General features: G+C 38.9%; 1 protein-coding gene across 29 annotated transcripts in view; it reads right to left on the bottom strand.

Annotated features, from left to right (window-relative positions):
* The window catches only part of NRXN1 (neurexin 1), a 736,316-nt gene that overhangs the window by 348,727 nt on the left and 364,392 nt on the right, over window positions 1-23,197 (bottom strand). For 28 of the 29 annotated variants that reach the window (XM_066993543.1, XM_048078446.2, XM_048078445.2 and 25 more), the window contains 2 exons: window positions 13,813-13,986; window positions 8,060-8,179 (listed from right to left, as the gene is read on the bottom strand). In XM_066993543.1, the coding sequence (XP_066849644.1) occupies window positions 8,060-8,179; window positions 13,813-13,986 (294 nt within the window). Of the gene's footprint in view, window positions 1-8,059; window positions 8,180-9,178; window positions 9,203-13,812; window positions 13,987-23,197 lie in introns of those variants that run through there. The other variant, XM_066993557.1, reaches the window with a different exon arrangement.

Genomic DNA, 23,197 nt, shown 5'->3' with positions numbered 1-23,197 from the left:
TAATTACTATTTGATTTTCTGGAAAGATACCTGCTTCAATCCCAATTTTGAATGCTCATCATGCTTTCAAATCAGAAAAAAAGATTGTCTGCTTAGCAAGAAAATGACAAATATTTAAATAATGAATCCACTGTCATACAATCATACATGATTTATCCTTTGTAAGTCTATGCTGACTACTCCTACTTGCCTTCTTGCCCCTAGTATGTTTGGAAATAGCTTCTAGATGGATTTTCTCTATCACATTTTCAGGGAGTGAGGTTAGCCTTATCAGTCCGTAGTTTTCTCCTTCTTGAAGACAGGGAAAATGTTTCCTTTTATTCCAGTTCTCTGGAACAGCCCCCAGTAGCCATGACCTTTCAAAGAATCTAGAGCAAATTCATAATGACCAGTGGCACACATGGATGTGTCCCATTTGGTGCCATACGCTTGTGCATGTCCACTTGGTTTAAATATTCCCTGACCTGATCTTTCTCCACCCAGGTAAGTCTTCCTTGCTCCAGACTTTGTCTGTTCTCAGATAACTGGGACTGCTGAAAGTGCTAAATGGCCAGTCTTAGCAGTAAAGACCAAGGCAAAGAAGGCACTGAGTAACTCAGTCTCTTATGCATTACTTGCCATGAGGTCCCTTCACTTTATCCAGTGGTACGCCTACATTTTCCTGCACTTTCTTTCACTGCTGACAGGAGATCTTCCTGCTGCCCTCAATATCCCTTGCCAGACAAGGCTTTGGTTTTCCTAGCCCCATCCCTGCATACATAGGCAATGTTAACATATTCTTCCTGTGCCACCTGGCCCTGCATGTACCTCTTGCACGCTGCCTTTTAATGTCTGAGTTTTGTCAGGAGCTCCTCCTGTCTTCTGCCACATTTGCTTAATTTCCTGTGCATCAAGGTTAATTGCTCCTGAGCTTGAAGGAAGCGATCCCTGAATAACATGGAACCCATGGAATTCCTCCAAGCAGACCCTGGCCTGGAATCTGTTCTCTTTAAGTCCAAAGCTTGTATTCCTGCTTTTTGACTCACTCCCTCCTCTCAGGAACTCCCCTTTTGCTTGTCAACCCAGTCTACTACTTCCTCACTTTATTGTGGGTTGTCTTCTCTATTTCACACTATTTACAGGCCTGGTTCTCTTATTATCAGGTTGGCCAGCCTCTTAGCAAATATGCTTTTATACAACTTTAGCTAATAGATATCATCTTGTCCTAGTAGGTCTTCTTCAAATTCCTTGCCCACACGTTTGCAATAAAATCTAACCATTGTTACAGATATATCTTAGCTGAAAAGCAGTATCTCTATAATGCAACCAAAATTAAAAAAAAAAAAAAGCTTTATATTAAACTGTAATTACTGTAATTTCAACACAGCTTGCCATTTAAATGAGGGCTTTTGATTTTTCATGGCAAAAGAAAAGTCAAAATAAAATAAGACTTTTTTGTTTGTTTGTTTGTTTTTTAAAGTTTCATTACTCACAGTGGTTGAAAATGTCAAATTCCTAGTCAGAAGAGGCTTCATGGTGAAGTTCTAACTCTTTAGAAATAGATTTTAATGGAAGTGTTGACACAGTGTTAGCTATACCATCACAAATACAACACCAATACATTATTCCCTTATGGTAACAGACAGTGTTGACATTGCCCTGTAATTTGGCACAGAACATTTCTATAGTAATGTAATGTGACAATGTTATTATGTCTGCTATTTTCCATGCCATAATAGCAGTATTTGTGTCCACAAACATGGCATTACATTCACTAATATGGTTATATGTAAAGACTGTGTGAGTAAAAAACACATGTAAACTTGGAGACAGCAGACAATCTCTTATAGATTTGTTTTGTTTTGCCAGAATCATATTCAACCCCACTCTTATGAAAAAGCTGAATACTCTGGGAGGACAGCTCTCATCTAATAACCTGCTGTTAAAAATATTTACAACATTTGTGATGTACTTTCTCAGAGGAGTTGCATGCAGGCATCCATTTGTAAGAACAGTCATTAATTTTCCTTTTAGTACAGTTTTCTACATAATGCTATTTTGTAAGAAGATCTGCTACTGGACTCCTTTGCACTTACAACACCTCTGTCTATCACATCTAAAGAACACTGTTGCTTCGAATCTTTAAGTGTCATATCAAATCAAAAGAGAAAATGATAATCAACATGGCTTCTTGGGAGCAAAACTTACCCTGCCTTGTCTGTCTTTCATTACTTAGAAAGTGACATCACATAGAATATTTCTACCTGTGTCACCACAGAGGCTTACAGTCTACAGGCACTCTGTATTCACTGTAGTGAGGTACTGAGATTTAAAACCAAAAGAAACTTTTCTGGATTAAACTACGTGTTCCCAAATACAGCTGTAAAGCTATGATCTTACCCTTGCTGGCCCAGGTCATTTTCTGTAGGAGTAAATTCCATAAACTTCTCCTCCTCTCTAGCTGACACACAGACAACACTCTTGGATTGGGAAAAAAAACCAACCTGGTTCACTGGCTGCTTATTTTGAGTGAACTTTTAAGAAGTCTTAATTTTAAACTCGGCACATTTTCACTTAGAATAACACAGTGAGCAGTAGAGGAACAATAATTTGCTGTTGTAGAAAAGATTAAAGATACTTCTTACACTCTATATCAATAGAATATATTATAACAATTTTCAAGAAATCATTTCTTTCATTATTTCCTCCAAACTTTAAAAAGAAAGATGAGAACAATACACATGAAACACTTACATTGTGAAGCCCAGGAATGATATGCATGTCAAATCTTTGTGCACTGCAGTTACTCTAGGAAACATGCTGAAAGTCTTAGCTGACCTCAGGAAGTAAATTTATGCATGTTTATGCAAATTGAAGACAATGAAAAACTGGGAGGAGTGGCTGCTAGACCAGGTGCCTGTGCTTCCATTCAGAGGGACACTAACAGGCTGGAGAGGTGAGCTAAAGGAAACTCATGAAACAACCAAAAATGCTAAGTCCTTGCAGGAAAGGATCTGTGTGTTCTAGTGGATACCAAGTTGAACACGAGTCAGCAAGGTTCCCTTGCAGCAAAGAAGGTCAACAGCCTCCTGGGATGGATGAGGAAGAACGTTTTCAGGAGGGATAAGCAGTGTGGACAAGGCAACAGAGATAACATTGAGATAACATGGGTCTGTTACTTGATGAGGATGGTCACCTCACAAATAGACAAAGCACAGACATTTAATGCCTTCTTTACCTGTCTTTAACACCAATGATGTGTCCTGGGAGGATCACAGCCCTGAGTAGCAGGAAGGTAACTGTAGAAACAATCAACTCCCAGCTAACTGTGAGGTTGGACATGAATTGTAGCGCAAGCTGGATGCACACAGGTCTGTGGATTGATTGCACATAGGTCTATGGAGGATTCATCCAAGGGTGCTGGGATGGCTGATGTCATTGCAAGATCTCTCTTAATTATTTTTCAACAGTCTTGGGAATACAAAGAGGTCCCAGGTTTCTGTATGATCATAAATGTTGTCCCAGTTTTCAAGAAGGGCAAGAAAGAAGACTCTGGTAATTACAGGGCTATCAGTCTCTCTTCAGTGCCTGGCAAATTTATGGAAAAGATTATTCTGGGAGTTATTGCAAAAACACTTGGAAGACAGTTCAGTCACAATTCACAGAGAACCATGGGTTCATGAAGGAAAAGTCCTGTTTAACTAACTTAATTTCCCTTCATGTTGAGATTACCCATCTAGCTGACCAAGGGAAGCCAGCTGATGTAATCTTTTCGGATCTCAGCAAAGTTTTCAATACTGTTTCTCACAGTATCCTTTTGGACAAAATGTCCAGCATACAGCTAGACAAATACATAATAGGATGGGTGATCAATCAGCTGATTGGTAAAGCCCAAATAGTTATAATAAATGGGGTTATATCAGGCTTGTGTTCAGTCACTAGTGGGGTTCCCTAGGACTCCATTTTAGGGCCAGTTCTCTTCAATGTTTTTACAAAGGATCTGGATGCAGGCCTTGAATGAATACTAAGTAATTTTGCAGATGATACTAATTTAAGAGGCGCTGTTGACTCCGTCATGGGTAGAGAGGCCTTGCACAGGGATACTTACAAAATAGAGGGCTGGACCTTCACCAACCACGTGAAATTTAACAAGAGCCAAGTACCGAATTCTGCACCTGGAGCAGGGCAATCATGAGTATATCTACACAGCAGGGGATGAAAGGCTGGAAAGCAGCCCCATGGAAAGGGTGGTGGTTCTGGTTGACAGCAAGTTGAATATGAGCCAGCAGCGTGCCCTGGCAGACAAAAGGGCCAACCATATCTTGGGGTGCATCAAGCAAAGCATTGCTAGCTGGTAGAGGGAAGTGATTGTCCCACTCTGCTTTGTGCTGGTGCAGCCTCACCTCGAGTACTGTGTGCAGTTCTGGGCACCATGACATAAGGATATAAAAGTATTACAGAGTGTCCAAAGGAGGGAAAAAAAAAAAAGATTGTGAAAGGTTCGGAGGGGAAGATGTATGAGGAACAGCTGAGGTCACTTGCTTTGTTGATATCAGAGGAGACTGAGAGGAGAACTCATCATGGTCTATAGCTTCCACATGAGGAGAGCGGAGGGGCAGGTGCTGATCTCTTCTCTCTAGTGACAGCTATAGGACCTGAAGGAATGGCATGAAGCTGTGTCAGGGGAGGTTCAGACTGGATATTAGGAAAAGATTCTTCACCAAGAGGTTGGTTGAAACAGGTTCCCCAGGGCACCAAGTCTGCTAGAGTTCAAGAAGTGTTTGGAAAGTGCTCTCAGACATATGGTTTAATTTTTACGTAGCCCTGTGTGAAGCCAGGAGTTGGACTCGATGATCCTTGTGGGTCCCTTCCAACTCAGGATATTCCATGATTCTGTGATTTATAGATACCTGATGGGTGGTAGTAAAGAAGACAGAGCCAGGCTGTTCTCTTTGACAGTGAAAATGACAGGACAAGAGGCAAGGATCACAAACCAAAATACATGAAATCTCATTCTAGATATAAGAAACAGTTTTCTACTGTGTGGGTGCCTGAGCACTGGCACAGGTTGTCCAGAGAAGTTGTGAAGATGCGTCCTTGGAGATACTAAAAATCCAGATGGACACAGTCCTGAACAACCTGCTCTAGGTGACCAGGCTCTGTGCAGAAGGGCTAGACTATACTGTCTTCACAGGTTCTCTTTTCCTTCAGCCATTCTATCACTCTGAAGTTTCTACTCAAATACATTCACTAAGAACTGGTGGAACAAAATAACGGGGAAGCATGGTGGGTTAACCCTGGCTAAAGACCAAACTCCCACCCAAATGCTTACTCATTCCCCCTTATCTGATGGTGGTGTTGCCTCTGCTGTTTCTCTTTTCATTCTTTCCTCCTGTCCAGTGTTTTTGCCCTTTCTAACTATGTTTTCCCAGAGGTGCCACAGCGTGGCTGAGGTGCTGGGCTGTGCCTGGTGGTGACTCTGTTGGAAGTGGCTGGAACCAGCCATGTCTAGTGTGGGGCAGCCCCAACCTTTTCTGATAGAGTCCCCTGTAACTCCCCTGCTGCCGACATCTGGACATGGACACTCAATACAGGAGGATGCAAATCTCCATAAGCCAATTACATGACATGTGACGCTTATTTTCAAATGGTCAATTTTTGCTTTTGTTAAAACAAAATCACCAGCTATGAAATTTTGATGTGTCACTAATACTCTGTTTTACATAACACTAAAAATATAAATTGGTTCATTCAAATGTAAAGGCAGTCTGTCTATGCAAGAATACTGTATTGCTGTAACAATACTGGGCTAGGTTTCAGTGTCTGTCAATTAACGTTGCTCCATGTGTGATTGGCGACGGAATTGTGTCACTGCTAAGGAACATCCTTCGGTTGCTCACAAGGGGCTGTGTTTTTCAGCAGCAAGCAGGTACTATTCCAGAGCTGTCACTGAAAACATCTCACTTGATGCAAAAGGAATTGGGCTTACTTCACTGCTGCAAAACTTTAGCCTGTGTTTTCTAGCCTATGCAAGTTACTAAAAACCGTAGTAACACTTCATCATTTCTCTTTCCATTGTACTCTTCCCAAACAAAGCAGAGAGAAGTCTAGGAACATACAGATGACTTTGAGACACTGAGATTACAACAACATAATTTTTCTTCCTTTTCCTCCCTGTATATATATATGTATATATATATATTATAGTATGTATATATACATATATACGTATTGTGACAAAAAAAAAATATCTCTCGTTACATTTGCTTGGTAGACTTTTGGAATGTAAACTAATCTAAGGAGCCAAGATAAAGCAGAAAATAGATGAATTATAGTTACCAGACTCTGCATTCGATCACAAAGCATCCATATCTAGGATAAATTTACATTTCATGTTTGTGAAAGAACATTACAAAATTACTTATCTGGGAGAAAAAGTAAGCATTTTTTGCAGCCATGTACTAAAGATACTCCTCAACAGCATCAAAAATAGTATACTGAAAGTTATCTGATAGTGTACAGCGTCATCCACATTACTGTATGAATGAGCCTTCACTGACAGGTGAATATCTTTCTTACGTAAGTTCTTAAATTTCTTGAAAAAATAATTCACAGAATATTCCGGGTTCAGACATCAGTTACTATTAAGACAAACTTATAAACAGAGTTTTTGCGTTGCTAGATGTGAAATATAGAATTTCTTATTCATAGCTTTTAGATACTTTTGGAAGAAATCAGAGGTCACAGAAGAACAGAAATAATGACATTAAAAAAAAAAAGAAAATTTTTCTACTGTATTAGATAGGGAGCTAGAATCTTTATAAATACATGCTTAGAAGTATAACTAATTATATTATTGGAAGTGCAAACCCAATAAACACAAAGCTTTGTTCAAATTTTCTAAAGCTTTTTCATATCACATTTCATCTCTACCATGACAATTGTAAAGAAACAGACTGACATAAGTCTTTCCCATAGTTTTTAAAAAGTGGTCAAGAGTAGAAAAGTGGAACTTGCATGAGAATCATTTTTTTTCAGTTTTTGCATGTAACTAATTTTTTAGCATTTGATTGGATATAATTTGAGCCAAAATCTCATGAGACGTTAGCTACTTTCTTATTTAAGAGTTTGACCACAAAGATGCACCTTGCTGGAGACTGGAGAATCAGAACAAGACACAAAAATCCAAAATGCTTGAATAGATAGTCATACAAACACTTCCAACCATCAGGCATTTATTCAGAGACATGTATACAAATGAAAATAAAAATGCCTACACTTAAAGAAATTCCCTTTTCATATGGATACAAAAACACGTAGCATGAGGATATTTCAAATGTCTTGAGTTAAAAAGAAAAATCGTTACTTTTCTTTAACTAGTTACCGTGGACCATCATGGCTCTTGCATTACTGCTTCACTTTCAGTTCTGCATAATTCTATTTTGATCAATAAAACTGGATTGGAATAAAACTAGATTATGACATTGGTGAATCAGGACCTTATTTATGACACATTTAAGCTTTTCCTGAAAGACCAGATGGTTGGCGTACATTATGTAGTTTTATTGAGATGAAATTTAAAAGAACTAAAATACTCGGCATGCTTTTATTATTGGAATGCTTAGTGTGTCACCTAAAGAAATCAACAAAGGGAGATAATAAGCCTTGTCAACTGTTTCACAGTAATTATAGCCCTCATGATATAATGCAAGAAAATTGCAATATAGCTTAAGATAATAAAATGTAAAAGGTTTGGTGTTTTTTTTTCAGTCAGAAAAGAAAATATATTTGTAATGTTTATGCAAGAAAGGGCTTATTTCAAACAGGTAATCGTCAGTATATTAGACATACAATCAAGTATAATAAAACCAAATTCTGTCAATGTTCCATACAGCACATTGTCCAAAATTTAAACTGTATATTTTAGCTATGTTCTTCACAGAAGCCTTACAGATTTTCACAAGGTTTGCCAGTCCATTTAAATATCGTATATTAAGATAATATAAAGCTAAAGACGCTTGCTTCAAATATTGCCTTGGAGCTCTAGAGCTTTCAGATCAGCACATTTTAGTGTACTTACGGTCATTGCATAATGGTCCGCTAAAGGAGGTCATGCTACAATCACAGCTGAATCCATCCCACTGCTGCAAGCACACTCCTTGGTTTGCACATGAATCCTCTTGGCATGTTGTGCTTGGGCCTGATGAGAACATACAAAAAAGGACTTGCACTTTGCCTTCCAAATAAATGTAATTCTCACTGGATCACATTAACTAGTTGCCAACATCTCAAATCAAATGAGCAAAGAGTTACCAAGGAAAACACACATAAACTTGCTGTTTTGTGTTTTTTTTTGTTTTTTTTTTTTTAGCAGCATGTAATATTAAAAGGACATTTTTGCTTTAGTTCTATGACTTATATGTCATAAACACATAAAAATGCAAGAACTGAAGCAGCTATATTCCAGGTACAGTGGGGATGTTAGCTTTATTGTGAGTTATTTGTCATTCTCATCTCAGACCATTAACTGGCTAAATGTTTTCTAAAAACTTCAGTATTATTTTTCCTGTAAATACATTTCAACCAGCAAAGTCAGATGCCAGAGAAAGCAAAGTTCTGGGAGATGAAACTAAAGATTCAAACATAAGGTAAACCCAAAACAAAACAAAATAAGAAATTAATAAAATGAAGCTATGTTATACAGTGCTTTCAATCCCAGATATTGTTTAAAATTATTTAGGTCTGAAATAAAGAGAAGTTTGGCATTCTTTGGCATGAATGTTGGCAAGTACTGATTCACATGCTTCAGGGATCCCATGCAGATTCCTTTTTTAAAGGGAAATGAAGAAAATCAGATTACTAATGAACTGGCATGCCGAAATGTGATATACACATGAAAAACAAACTACTCTATTTCTAGAGAATCATAACTAGACTACTGAAATATAAAGAAATTTTTAAAAAGTATGATCAAAGCACTAAAGCAGTCACTATACAAAACATATTCAAGACTGAAAGCCTTTATGCAAACTATGCTGGAAAATGAAGGTTCATGTAGCACATTGTTTTAGAGGTGTGAAAGACAAAATCTGAAATAAAATAACACACTTTAGTTCTGAAATGTACAGAGCATTTATTGCAGTAATCCAACTGTGCATTGGGGGTTTCAGTCTTGTTGAATACACACAGGGCTATCTACCTTGCAAATCAGCTTTCATCAATGCAACTTTGTCAGCAAAATAAAAAAGCAAAATATATTAAATGTTAGTAAGCAATATTGAAATGGCAGCAAACACAGAAAAAACATTCAGAATAAAGTGCATGCTGCTGTTAAAGAGAGAAAGAAATGCCATATAATGCAAACAAATTAATGCTAATAGCCATAAATCTTCAGGCAAGCCAAAATAAGAAAGCAGTAATTTGCCAGTATTTTACTACAAATATAATGGTTAATTGAGCTGATGACATGTAATGAAGGAAAATTAAAAGTGTTTTTTTTTTTTTTTTTTTTCCCCTCCTTGGATAGATATGAATGCATTAGCAGAATAAATGCATGGCTGAATCCTGACTAGCCATTTGTCATGTTCAGATACACTGAATTCAAGTATAATTAGCACTGTCATCCTCTCTGGTCTTTCTTTTTCTAACCCTTTCTTCATGAATGGTGAATGAAAACTGAAATATAGATCATGAACTACTGATTTCTGTAGGTGCACAGACATTTCACACTGACTCTTGACATTGCAATGAAAAATTTGCTTCTGGGATTATAAAATACTCCTACATTGTTTTGGGGAAGATACATCTATATCCATTTGAAACTCCTACTTCCAGTTACAGATGATGAGGCAAAACTGTCCCAAAGATCATAAAAATCTCCTAAATTATTCTGGAGAGAGATATCCACTTAACCCTTCTTTCATGTTACAGCTTCTTCAAAGATCTCAGTGTGGGATTTTCATTTGATTTGACATTATTTCAGAAAAATCTAAATCTCTGTGGCTAAAGTCAGTTCAATGGCCACTTGCTTTAAGCGAGGCCCTGCTTGAGCACACCACTGAACCAGGACTTGAACAGTCACCACTGTGATTAAGAACAGAGAACAGCATATGCTGCATTACTTTTCAGGCAAAACTATTAACTACTTTGTTATATTTTTCTCCTATTCAAATAGCAATAACAGTATCCATAACACATTGACTGCAGTATGCAGTCATAAGATGGTGACTTCCCTTTCTTAGGAGTTTTGAGCCCAGAAGTTTAAACATTTGGGCATTACATCACCCTTTCCTGAGCTGGGGATTATAATGACAGAATCCCATAGCTGACAAGACACTTACATTTTTTTCTCACCAGATTCTGCTACTCAGAAACTTTACAAAGATGAAGTGAAAATATCTGTAGGTGTTTAAATGTTATATATTCATGCATTTATTTACACTTTAGTTATGCAATGTTAAGTTTCCTCATCACTGCAAAAGTAGAGCAAAAGTCACAAGGACTTAAAAGTATAAATCTGGACCCTGTAGACACATTAAAAGTACATGTTAAAATACGTATATATGGAAAAAATACAGATAGGATCTTGGTAAAAAGCAGGGTATCCTGCTTTTTAAAAATGGTTTTCTTAGCATTTTTGGTTTACTTAAAGTGGTCATTACTCAAAAATTGCCATCATGACTGGTTTTCATGTAAGATTTTTTTTTTTTTAATTACAGGAAGCCTTAAAAAAAAAAAGAATGGAAAAGGACATTTTAATGTTTAAGGTACTATAATATTTATCATAACAAGTTTATATATTCATATATATGTTACAGAACTAAACTATTTAGTAAATATTTTAATACACTCTTCTCAAGCACTCACCTTTTGATTCACATTCTATTTAAATATTCTAATTTATTCAGTCTTCACCGCAGACTTTTTAATTGACTGAATTTGGTCTCTCATTTACATTTGTCTAATATGAGGGCTTACAAGCTATACATATTACACACACCAAAAAAGCATTATTTTAGGTAGCATGTACAATCTTTTTCTATATATCACAAAAATAAGTTCCACATCTCACTATCAAGAATCTTCATATATGTTAAGAACTACTATGAACCTTTTAAACGTTCATTTAAGACATATTATATATGCATACACATGCAATCAGTGCATTATTTCCCCAATATATTAAAACTGTTATTTTATAATTCAGTATTTTCTATAATTCTGCTTTACTTACAGTGTAAAGTACAATGGATCTGACTACAGGAAAACAAGGCTGACACAGCCTCGCTCTGGGGTTTACTGTTAACAATTCAAAGAACTAGTTAGCATATTTATAATTCTAGTTGTTGGTTTCTATCTATTCTATCCACTGAAAATGTGTCAACAAGGTGAATCCAGCCACATTTAAATTACATTCAACACTCAGTGACAGAAAACAGATATCTGTCTGTGGTTGAAATTTTGAAATGTAAGCCTTACAACTTGCCACCACAACCCTGTGTGTGGGCCTGCAAAAAATATCCCAAAGAAAGAATTTTTAACATGCATTTATATTAGTAAAGTTATTGACAAATATGTCTTTTAAGAACAATGCCCTGATAGATAAAATTAATTAGTAGTACATCATGGCATCAAGCTTGACAGAAAAGAGATAAAGACCTTTTAGCTCATTTTTTTTTTTCACAATGGAGAGGTGTGGAATTCTATTTCTTACGAGTCTGAAGAACATCAAATCTAAGTGTCTCACTTCTCAGTCTGAAGTATTAACAAAGTGCACCCTGTCTATGGGATGGGGGTTAGAGTAAGATGATTTTTAAGGTCCCTTCCAATCCAAGCCATTCTATGATTTTATGATTCTGTGACATATGACATATGAGAGTGATGGCAACTAATGCTTTTTGTTTTGACTTTACTTCTGCTAATATGTCTCCTGAGATCTTTGGACTCAACAACTCAGGACTTACAGACTACACATCCCGTTGCTGCGTGAGATGCAAAACTGCTCAGCTCTAAGGATGGAGATAGTCTTGTATGTACACAGCAACAGAACTCTTGAGGCATATAACAGATTTCTAGGAGACAGCTAAATTTGCAAGTGACTTTAATAGTATTTTAGGTGTCAGAATATTTTTTATATATCTGATCCACGGTCTTCAGACAAGAGACCAACACATGGGTCAGACAGGGGAAGACATGAAGTAAACGAGTAAGGTGGAAGGGTTGCAAGTTGTTAACTTGAAAGATTTAAACAGAAAGGTTGAAAGGGGATATTTCACTCAATGCTATTGAAGATTTCTTCCTGTGGCCAAAAAAAAAACTTTTGAAAGGGCAGATCTCTGAGACACAGTTGGCACATCTGGTTTAACCATTCTGCTTGTATCAGGTAATTTTGGTGTCAGAAAAAGCTGACTCTCCACCAAAGAGAACAATATTTGTACTGACTTTATTAAATGCTTGGTAGCTTTATTAAATTCACTGATAGCTGAGTTGTGCCACTGGTTTAAAAGGTGAGCTTGCATTCCAGGCCTATGGCAGTATTTCTTTGAACTACATAAAATTCATTTAGAAAATCACATTATTTCAAAAGAAGCTATGAAATGCATAACGGAATTAAAGTGTACTTTGACTCTTTAAAGGGATGGTATGGGCATGGAACTTACTCACATCATTCAGAAAGTATAATCTAATTTTCCAAACTCAGTGCAAACTAATTTATACATATTTTTCAATTCCTGATAAAAATACAGACACTAAAGATACAGAAAAATAACTTATGAAATTTGCATATATCTATGTTCTATCAACAGAATTTATACTGGTAACTAAAGGTAACAAGCAAAGAATGAGCAAGTTCCACCTTTACGTACTAACTGTAGGGACAGTAGAAGAAAAGATAAATTTTATCTGCCAGAAAGCTTTGTCTGGTAAAGCTTGAGGAAATCTCCCCCAGCTCTGTTTGGATAGTCTAAAATGTCTGCTTACAAACTTAATCAACTTGACATAAAAAACATCAAGATTCTAAATTGAAATTCTACTATGTCATTTAAACATTTTCTGTCCGGAGAAGAGTGGCACCTGAGAGAGGGGGAAACATAAAAAAGGAACAGACCCACAAAATTCAGAATTATGTGAACAAAATACATATGTGGGAACAGAGGTTTGATTTAAATTATTTCATAAAACAAAGTAAAATAATGTGGGATTAAAAGACAAGATGAAAAGTTGATTGATTGATAGATTGATACCCCTAATTTACAAATACACCTCTTCTAATTCTGTGCTGACTTACGTTCCACAATAGTTCAGTTGTGTCAAAATGTGAGATAAAACATATCTGACTGTTACTGACTTCAGATAGGAAGATTCATGACAATGCAAATCTCAGGGTTAAGCATAAATAGAGAAGGTAGATTGATCTTCAAGAGTATCATATATTAGCCTTGAATTAATAAACACAAAAGGTCAGCTTTGCAAGTGTCTTTATAAAGGACTCCATTGAAGCTAAATGTTATTATTTCTATCATTGATTAAAATACATTGTAAGTAAATAAAATACATGCAAAATATCTAGCCACTGGAGAGGGATGGAACCTACATTTAACATTTAAGAAGTTACTTGTTCTCAGATCAATCTGTGCTGTAGGACAGGTACAGATTTGTCTCTGTAATACTAACAGAAACGTGGTCTTTATATAAGAAAGGGTAGAACAGGGTAAATTACAAGCAGGTAAGATATAAGACTTTCCATGTGCATAGTGTACATATAAACAAAACTCAGGAGGGTTAGCACAATACTTGCACAATGATACAAAAAGATAGCAGCATATTCAGTACCTTCACACCCTCTTTCTATTTGCCCGTTGCAGAAGAGAGCATCTGAGATTAGATCAGGAAGCCGTCCATTCAAGTCAACTGATGCAAGACAGCCTTGAAATCCCTCTTTTGCATGCACCAGCTTTGGCAAGGACTTGTACATTTCTTTGGCCACTCCTCCAATATACAAATCACCTGTTAAGCAGAAATAAGTATTAGCCACAGGAAAAAAAAAAAATGCTGTAGAATCTTTGACCTGCATGATCTTCAAAAAACAATACCCTTCAAAATTTTTCTGAGATCTCTATAAACTTTCAGAAGTTGTACTAGTTGCTCCCTACTTTGCTTCAAGAGGAGAATCTTAGGAATACCACTCTTAAGCAGCAAAATGACTGATCCTCCCCTCCTAAATTTGTACCCTGTATTAGTCATATGGGATCAGAGGTGGTTAGATGCCTTTAAAATGGCAGTCTGCCCACTGAGAATTTAATTGCCAAAAATACTTCTGATGGCTAACATATAAACCACTCTTTGTTGAACCTCAGGCAACTTAGGGCTGCAAGCTGATGCTTTCCTTCCTTTGAGTAATTCATAGTTCTGATACTTACTTTGAATGGACATAACTATAACTTTTAAACACAGAGGAGGGGACATTTTTTGTTTTGAAACAATTTATGCTGTGCCTTTCTTCAACACATTTTGCATCTCTGGTGGGCAGAACACTGATCCTCTACTTTTACCCGTTAGATAGACAGGAAAAGGACAATATGAGCTTCTGAGAAGCATTGAATCTGTTGAAGGAAGGTTCTTATGGGAGCATCCAACTCTCAAGCATCAACTAGGGACAAAACTCTTACTCTATCTATGTATTAAATTCTCAAAAATTATGATTTGCATAATTTTTCAATAGGCTATCTGAATATACGTTATTGTCCACATTGTGCTTTCCAGCAAGCACCCCAGTCTGGATGATTTTGGAGCCTAGGCTACAGGATGTACCAAAGAGTATTTCTGAGTCACCTCAAATGTAAAATTATTCATTTTCAATATTGTTCATTTCCAACATGTTTACCAAGATTGGTAGGCAGGTGTTATAGCTACAGGATGTAGAATGTCCTAGCTATCGTCATTACCCCATGTAGCTAATTTTAATCTCCCTCTTATCAGTATAAACTGCAGTCACACCTTTTCCTGGTTCTCCTGGCATACTCGTTTGTTTGCAAGGGAGCACTCTTCAGGGCTGTTTGTAACGGCTTACACGTTGCATGCAAGGAACTGGCCTGAATCATACAAATGCAATCAGACTGTGAAAAAAATTTAGTCACTGCATACCAGCCCTACAACTCAACTGTATTTGAATTAGTGGAGCCAAAAAGCTTACGAATATGCATATTATTAATCTCATAACACATCCAACAAAAAATCTCAGCAATCGTTATGGCATAATATACTAAGAAACCTTAAGCTTTCCCCTTTCACATAGATTATATCAAAAATAAGATATTGCTTTCCTCTAGAGCTTTAAGGTACAGCATAAATCTCAGAAACATGGTATTAGGCATAAAAGATTAATATATGGTGATCCATATGTTCCCACAAATGGGACATAATTCATTCACAGTAAAAAACTTCAGTATTTTTCAACCATCTGTACTGGAAACAACGTAAAATTTCTTGCCCCATCATAGAGGTTTTTTTATCTTTTCCTCAGGTGGAACATTTAGAAAGTAAACCCTCACAGGTTTCCTGAAGTTCTGTTTTTTTCAGTCATTGTGAGCTCTGCATATAGAGATAATTCATCTCAACTGATTGCAATAGACTGAGAAGAAGGGAACTCCAGAGAACAATACAAAGAAATTCACACCTATGCTGAAAGGGTCAGATTTCTTCTACTCGAAGAATGTGCAATCTTTTTTTAAAGCTCTCAACATGTATACTGTCCAAACAAACATTTTTATTCTTTGATCAATTAAACCTTTAAAACTGCAAACTTTCAAATTGATCCCCTGCTCATTCCTAAGATACTTCCCTCCAGCATATTGAGATTGATATATACAGTAATATAGCAATTGTCACTTTTGATGAATGAGAAGAAAAAGTTCTGCCACTGTGGCAGCACATGAAGATGAACTCAGAATATTCATTCTTGAAAATATAACAGCGGAATATTATCAACTAGGTATCATATGCACACCATGACACATTATTATAGAATCATAGAATGACAGTCATAGAATGGTTTGGATTGGAAGGGACTGTAATGACCATTTAGTTCCAACACCCCTGCCATGGGCAGGGACAACTCCCAATAGACCAGGTTGCTCAAAGCCACATCCAACCTGGCCTTGAACACTTCCAGGGATGGGATATCCAAGAATTCTCTGGGCAACATGTACCAGTGCCTCACCACCCTCCTAGTAAAGAATTTCTTCCTTATATCTATTCTACATCTACCTTCTTTTGGTTTAAAGCCATTGCCCCATGTCCTAATAATACATGCTTTGATAAAGGGTCCCTCTCCAGCCTTCTTGTAGGACCTCTTTAGATACTGGGAGGTCAATATAAGGGTATAAGGCCTCTTCTCCAGACACAACCACCCCCACTTTCTCATCCTGTCTTCAAAGGAGAGGTTCTCGAGGCCTCCGATCATCCTTGTGGCCCTCCTCTGGACTTGTTCTAACACATCTATGTCCTTCTTGTGCTGGGGGCCCCAGAGCTGAACACAGCACTCTAGGTGGTGTCCCATGAGACCAGAATAGAGGGGGAGAATCACCTTCCTCGACCTGCTGGTCATGCTTTTTTTGATGCAGCCTAGAATATGATTGGCTTTTTGGGCTGCAACACACTTAGCAGGCTCATATTGTCTTCTCATCAACTAACATCCCCAGGTCCTCCTCCTTAGGGCTGCTCTCAATCCATTCTCCACACACCCTGTATTTGTGTTTGGGATTGCACTGATCCAGGTGCAGGAACCTTGCACTTGTCCTTTTTGAACTTCACAGAATCATAAAAACACAAGGTTGGAAAGGACCTACAAGATCATCTAGTCCAACCGTCCTCCTATCACCAATACTACCCACTAAGCTACTAAATCATATCTCATAGCACCTTGTCCAGGCATTTCTCGAACACTGCGAGGGACGGTGACTCCACCACCACCCTGGGCAGGCTGTTCCAGTGCCTGACCACTCTTTGAGAGAAAAATTTTTCCTGCTATCTAATCTAAATCTCCCCAGGCGCAACTTGTGGCCATTTCCTCAAGTCTTGTCATTAGTTGTCTGAGGGAAAAGGCATTCACATTTCCTGCTGCATCAAGTAAAGGATGGAAATTTTCCTTGATTCTTCTCTTGCTGTTAATATATTTGTAAAATAATTTCTTGTTCTCTTTTACTGCAGTGGCCAATCTGAGTTCAAGATGGGCTTTTGCCTTCCTAACTTCCTCTCTGCATACCTTAGCAACTTCCTTGTAGTCGCCCCAAGTAGCCTGTCCCTTCTTCCAGTGGATGTATACTTTCTTTTTCTCCCCGAGTCTCAATAAAAGTTCCCGGTTCATCCATGCCGGTCTTCTTCCCCTCCGGCTCGCTTTATGGGATTCAGGAACAGCCTGCTCCTGTGCCTTTAAAATTCCCTTCTTGAGGAGCATCGAGGCTTCCTGGACCCCTTTGCCCTTCAGGAGTGACTCCCAAGGGACCCTGAACAGGTCAAAGTCCGCCCTCCGGAAGTTCAAGACAGCAGTTTTGCTAGTTATCCTTCTGACATCACCAAGGACAGAAAACTCCGCAATTTCATGGTCACTCTGCCCAAGACAGTCCCCAGCTTTCACATCTCCCTTCAGTCCTTCTCTGTTAGTGAAGAGCAGGCCTAGCGGGGCACCCTCCCCTGGTAGGTTCTTGAACCAGCTGTGTCAGGAAACTATTTTACACACGCTCTAGAAACCTCCTGGACTGCTTTCTCTGCACAGTATTATACTTCCAGCATATATCAGGGAAATTGAAATCCCCCATGAGAATGAGTGCTGGTGATCGCGTAACTTTTGCAAGCTGCTCATAGAATGCCTCATCCATCTCTTCGTCTTGATTAGGCGGTCCATAACAGACCCCCACCAAGATGTCACCCCTATTGGCCTTCCCCCTGATCCTTATCCATACACACTCAACTTTATAGTTCCCAACCACAAGCTCTTCAACACCAAAACATCCTTTATATTAAAGAGCCACATCACCACCCTTCCTTCCTTGCCTATCCCTTCTGAAGAGCTTGTAGCTGTCCATCACAGTACTCCAGTCTTGGGAGTGATCCCACCATGTTTCAGTTATTGCAACTAGTTCGTAGTTAGCCTGTCGCACAATCGCTTCCAGCTCCTCCTGTTTGTTGCCCATGCTGCATGCATGGGTGTAGAAGCACTTCAGATGAGACACCTGCCTCACCCCCAGCTTCAGCATTGTTCCCCCGGGCACTTCTCTGATGAGCCCTGTTTCACCCCCTTCCCCCATCAGAGCTAGTTTAAAGCTCTCTTGACGAGTCCTGCTAGCTCCTGCACTAGGATTTGTTTCCCCTTTGAGACAGGTGAGTTCCATCCACCAACAAAAGGCCAGGGGTCAAGTAAACTGCCCTGTGGTCAAAAACCCAAAGTTCCTGTCTCGACACCAGCCTCTCAGCCAATTATTCATTACCTGTGTTTTCCTAGCCTGCTCTGTGTCCTTCACCTTCCCAGAAGGAACAGAACAAAACACGACTTGTGCTCCTGCTCCTTGAACTATTCACCCTAAACCCCTGAAATCTCTCTTCACAGTTTGCAGGCTTCTCTGATAGACTTCATCACTGCCCGCCTGAACTATGAGTTATGGGTAGCAAGCAGTGGGGTGAACCAGCTCCGGGAGTTTTCTAGTTATGTCCCTGACCCAGGCCCCAGATAGGCAGCACACTCTCCTACAGCTGGGGTATGGTCTGCAAATGGGGCCCTCCGTTCCTCTGAGAAGGGAATTGCCTACCACAACCACGTTTCTTTCTTTCCTGGCAGAGGCAGTCTGAACATGTGGAGTCAACTGCCTCATCCTTGGTAACCTCTTTGGGGAACCTTCCCGTGTCTCCCCACTGACCTCCCCTTCAATGTCCAACGTTACAAACCTGTTGCTTAGGGGGACCTGGGGACGTGAGGGAAGCAGAAGGGGGGTTTGCACACGATGCTGAGCAGGGACCCTCTCCCAACCTTCCCCATCCCTCAGGTTGCCCCCCCACCCAACAGGGACAGGGCAGGGGGTCCACCACCAACTGTGGGGTATCTTCCTGGTGCCTTTCCCTCTGGCACACCAGGGAGCTACACCACCAGTCGATCTCCCGTTCACAGTCCCTGACGGCCCTCAGTCTCTCAACATCCTCTTTCAGCCTGCCACCCTGCTGAGCAGACCTTCCACATGCTCGCACCTCACACCCACATGCTCGCACCTCACACAGGTGCAATACCTGCCCCGTGCCCTGGCAGCAGCAGGCTTTGGCACTCCCTGCAGCCAGAGACCTGCACAGCCACGGCTCTGGACAGCCCCTCCCTTTGGGTTGCCACTGTCTTTTTAGGCAAGTTCTCTGCCTGGGGGAGACCACGGCAAAAACTGCAGTCACACAGACTGCCAGCAGATAGGGTGGACTCGAAAGGGAGGAGGAACAGAACCCTGTTCCCCACCACACAAGCTCCCACAGCCACCACCGCAGCACGCTGCAGGCAGTTGTAACGTGCTGGGCGCCCCTCCCCGTGCCTGGCCACACCGCCCACCTGGGGGTTTTTTCTAGGCAGAGGATGGGGACGCAGCCGCCGTTGCCCTGGCAGTGCCCGCTCCCGTCAGCCTCTCTTGTGAGAGCCAGCGGGTGTGGCTGTGCCGGCTCCGAGGCGGCCGGCCTCGACTACTGCAAGCTCTGTGACACCACACAGCTTGGTGTCATCCGCAAACATGCTGAGGGTGCACTCAATCCCACTGTCCATGTTGCTGACAAAGATGTTAAACAGCTGCGGTCCCAATACTGACTCCTGAGGAATGCCACTTGTCACTGGTCTCCACTTGGACACTGAGCTGCTGACCACAGCTCTTTCCATCCATCATATCCATGTATCTCCAATTTAGAGACAAAGATACCATGTAGGATGGTGTCAAATGTTTTGCACAAACCCAGGTAAATGCCATCAGTTGCTCTTCCCTTCTCCACCAATACTGTAACCGCATCATAGAAGGCCACCAGATTTGTCAGGCATGAGCTGCCCTTAGCAAAACCATGTTGGCTGTTACCAGTACCTTCCTGTTTTCCATGTGCCTTGGCGCAGTTTACAGGAGTACCTGCTCTGTGACCTTGCCAGGCACAGATGTGAGACTGACTGGCCTGTAGTTCCCCAGGTCTTCCTTTTTTCCCTTTTGAGAAATGGGGGTTATGTTTCCCCTCTTCCAGTCAACGGGAACTTCAACAGACTGCCACAACTTCAGACTTCTTACAGTTCCTTAAGACTCCTGATACTTAGAACTGATCATTATGTAGTATTGAAGATAAAGTTTCCACAAAACCAGACCTTTTCTGGGCAATACTTTAACTTTATTGATGTTCAAAAATAACCTGAATTCTGCCTTCATGCTAGCTAATGTAGTACGCTAATATGTAGTATATGGGAAGCAGCCATATTGACTATTTGATTTCAACCTCTAACAGTATATACAAGTATCTCTTATGGCTACAGGCTGAAACTTTCCTAGATTTAATATTAAGTGTGGTTTGAGTTTGCTACTGATAGTATAAAAAAAACTTTCTTAAAACTTTATTAAGGGGTAGGCTCTGGAAATATAACTCAACAGTTGTTTTAAAAATATATATATATATATTTTGCTTGGCAATTTTTCCTATCAGCCATCACAAAATAAATATTTTGTGTAGATACTTTTATTTCAGTAAATAATTTAACACTAAGAATTTGTGATCTTCACATTGAAGAATTCACTTCCTACAAAACTCAACACGTTAGAAATTCAGGTGAGACAGAATGGCAAAAAAACATAAGTGAAAATGTTTGTCTATTAAACATGCATTAACAGAAGAATAAGATAATAGAAAAGATAAAGTTCATCCCTGCTTTCACTAAAAGAGTTCAGAGGAATCAACACAGTATGATACAAATTCTCAGGTTTTCCCCTCTTGTTAATTTCTTGTGTAGTAAAGCTTTACTTCTGGAGATGTCATACTTTGAAAGCTTTCAGGATTAATCTCTAGTTGTGTATCTATGCACCTTCATGAATTGCATGTAAATTAATCTATAAAGCAAGATACCACAGTTCATTAAACCAGTAGTGTGAGATCATTACTCCACACTACTAAAGCTATCTGCAGCCTAAAACCAATACTATTCCAATGCTACTATTACTGAAAATAGGTGACCATTTCATGAGTTGAGCAAAACAGAAAATGCAATTCTATTTCTTTTCTTTTCTTTTTCAATAGATGACCAGTGCATACAGAGAGGAATATACTTGAATATTTATTATTACAGTGCTAACCATAGTTTTTGGAACTAAAATTTAAGTATTAACTTTTGTGCATATTTTCTTCAGAACTTTATTTTGATTTTTAATTGTATTCCTGAAAAAGGCCTCTTTTTTTTTTTTTTTTTTTTTTTTTTTTTTTCCCCCACAGCTTTCCTGACTTTCATTTTTCATGGCTGGAAAATAGCCAATTTATATAAAATACATTAACTGACATAAACAAAGATAGTGAAGAAAAGTGTGAGGGAGTGGAATGCACCAGAAATTCCTTCTGACCTCTGGAGAAGCTTCAAATTTGCTGGAGTATCTTCAAACTTTATTTGAGAGCAGATAGATACTCTTTAATCCCACAACTCTTCTTATTTATACTAGGAGTTATTACCTAGAGCTATCCCCTTTCATTTAGATAAGGAAGATCATTTCCTCTCTTCATTTTTTCTAAGGACAAAAATAAACCCTATGCTACAGTGTTTCTCACTGGTTTGTATATTGTGTGCCAGAGGAATCACCTGGAAGGCAAAACCCTCAGAGCTGCATATACAAACCATGATAATAATAGTGCTGGTCTGTTACATCGTAAGCTCTGACTGAGAAGAGTTCAGTGGGCCTTATCTATCTATCTATCTATCTATCTGTCTATCTAATCTATCTGTTTTTACAGGTGATGCTGAACCTCACTGATACCTACAGGAGCTATCCTATTTACACCTCTCTTTTCTGATTTAGAGATGATTTTTGCATTGAGGAATATGTGAAATTAACACAGAAGCAATTTGCTAGTTAATAAATGAACCCAGGTTGTCAATGTAGTCATTATTGGAATCACAGTTATGAAAAAAAAAAAAAAGTAGAGAACACCATGAGTCACACACAACTGTTGGTGAAAGAAATGCTGCCAAATTCTTCTGTAATAACTGTTGTTTTTTTTTTATCACACGTATCTACATTTCTTAAGAATAAGATCTTTGCTAATGCTAAAATAAAGAAATGTAAAATAAAAATTGAAGATGTTGTTCTAGATACTTATCTTCTGAATAAGTAACAGAAGTAACATTATCTGGCAGTACTGACATTGCTGACAGGTCACTCCATAAACTTTTCTCCTTTTCTGAGTTGTGTCCCAACCCAAGAATTCTTACAGGATATGTCCTGATGGGCAAAACCAATTTGTTTAATTTAAGGACTACCACTTCCTTGCAGCAATAGTAGAAAGGGAATTATTAGCCACATGGCACTTATAAATCCAACACTCTCCAAAAGTGGACTTTCTCTCCCTTCTTGTACAGTTGTATTCAACTGTACTTCCAGCCATTCTCTTCATTTCTTTTCTTTCATTATAAAAGTTTTTTTCTGTCTTGTTTCTAATGTTATATTGTACAAAAACACTATTATTTCTAGGAACAAGAGTGCTTCTGCACTGTACTAGAAAGTGATAGTCCTGGCATAACATCTTGGGTTCTGAAAGCACAACATGCATCTCTGACATTCCTTTATATGACATACAAAAATACAAAGGAGTATCTGGCTGTGTTAAGGCTGAAGTGTCAGGCAAGCTTTTCTCTAAATATGCTATTTCAAAATGATCAACCGTGTAACAGCTTCTTCCCTGAGGCAGGCAAAGAGGATTGAAGATTGCAGACTGAGAAATACTAAAGGGAAAGCATAATCTCAAAAGAAAAAAAGTGCTTGCTTTCTTCAAGTTCTGCACAAAGCAGATGATTTAGTGTTACAAGATCAATTAAAATTGCTTTGTAGTGCCTTCTTTAGTTGCACAATTAATTACCGGGTGGGTGTCAATACCAGAAGACCCAGCTTATGGTATTTTTGAGTCAGCTGAAAGATGCAAGTAAATCACTCTCACACAACCTGAATACACACCGATTTAAACACAATAA

The sequence above is a fragment of the Anser cygnoides genome, chromosome 3 (genome assembly GCF_040182565.1).
Source record: "Anser cygnoides isolate HZ-2024a breed goose chromosome 3, Taihu_goose_T2T_genome, whole genome shotgun sequence".
Lineage (NCBI taxonomy): Eukaryota > Metazoa > Chordata > Aves > Anseriformes > Anatidae > Anser > Anser cygnoides.
The sequence above is the reverse complement of the archived record's forward strand: the minus strand, read 5'-3'. Positions and strand labels throughout refer to the sequence as shown.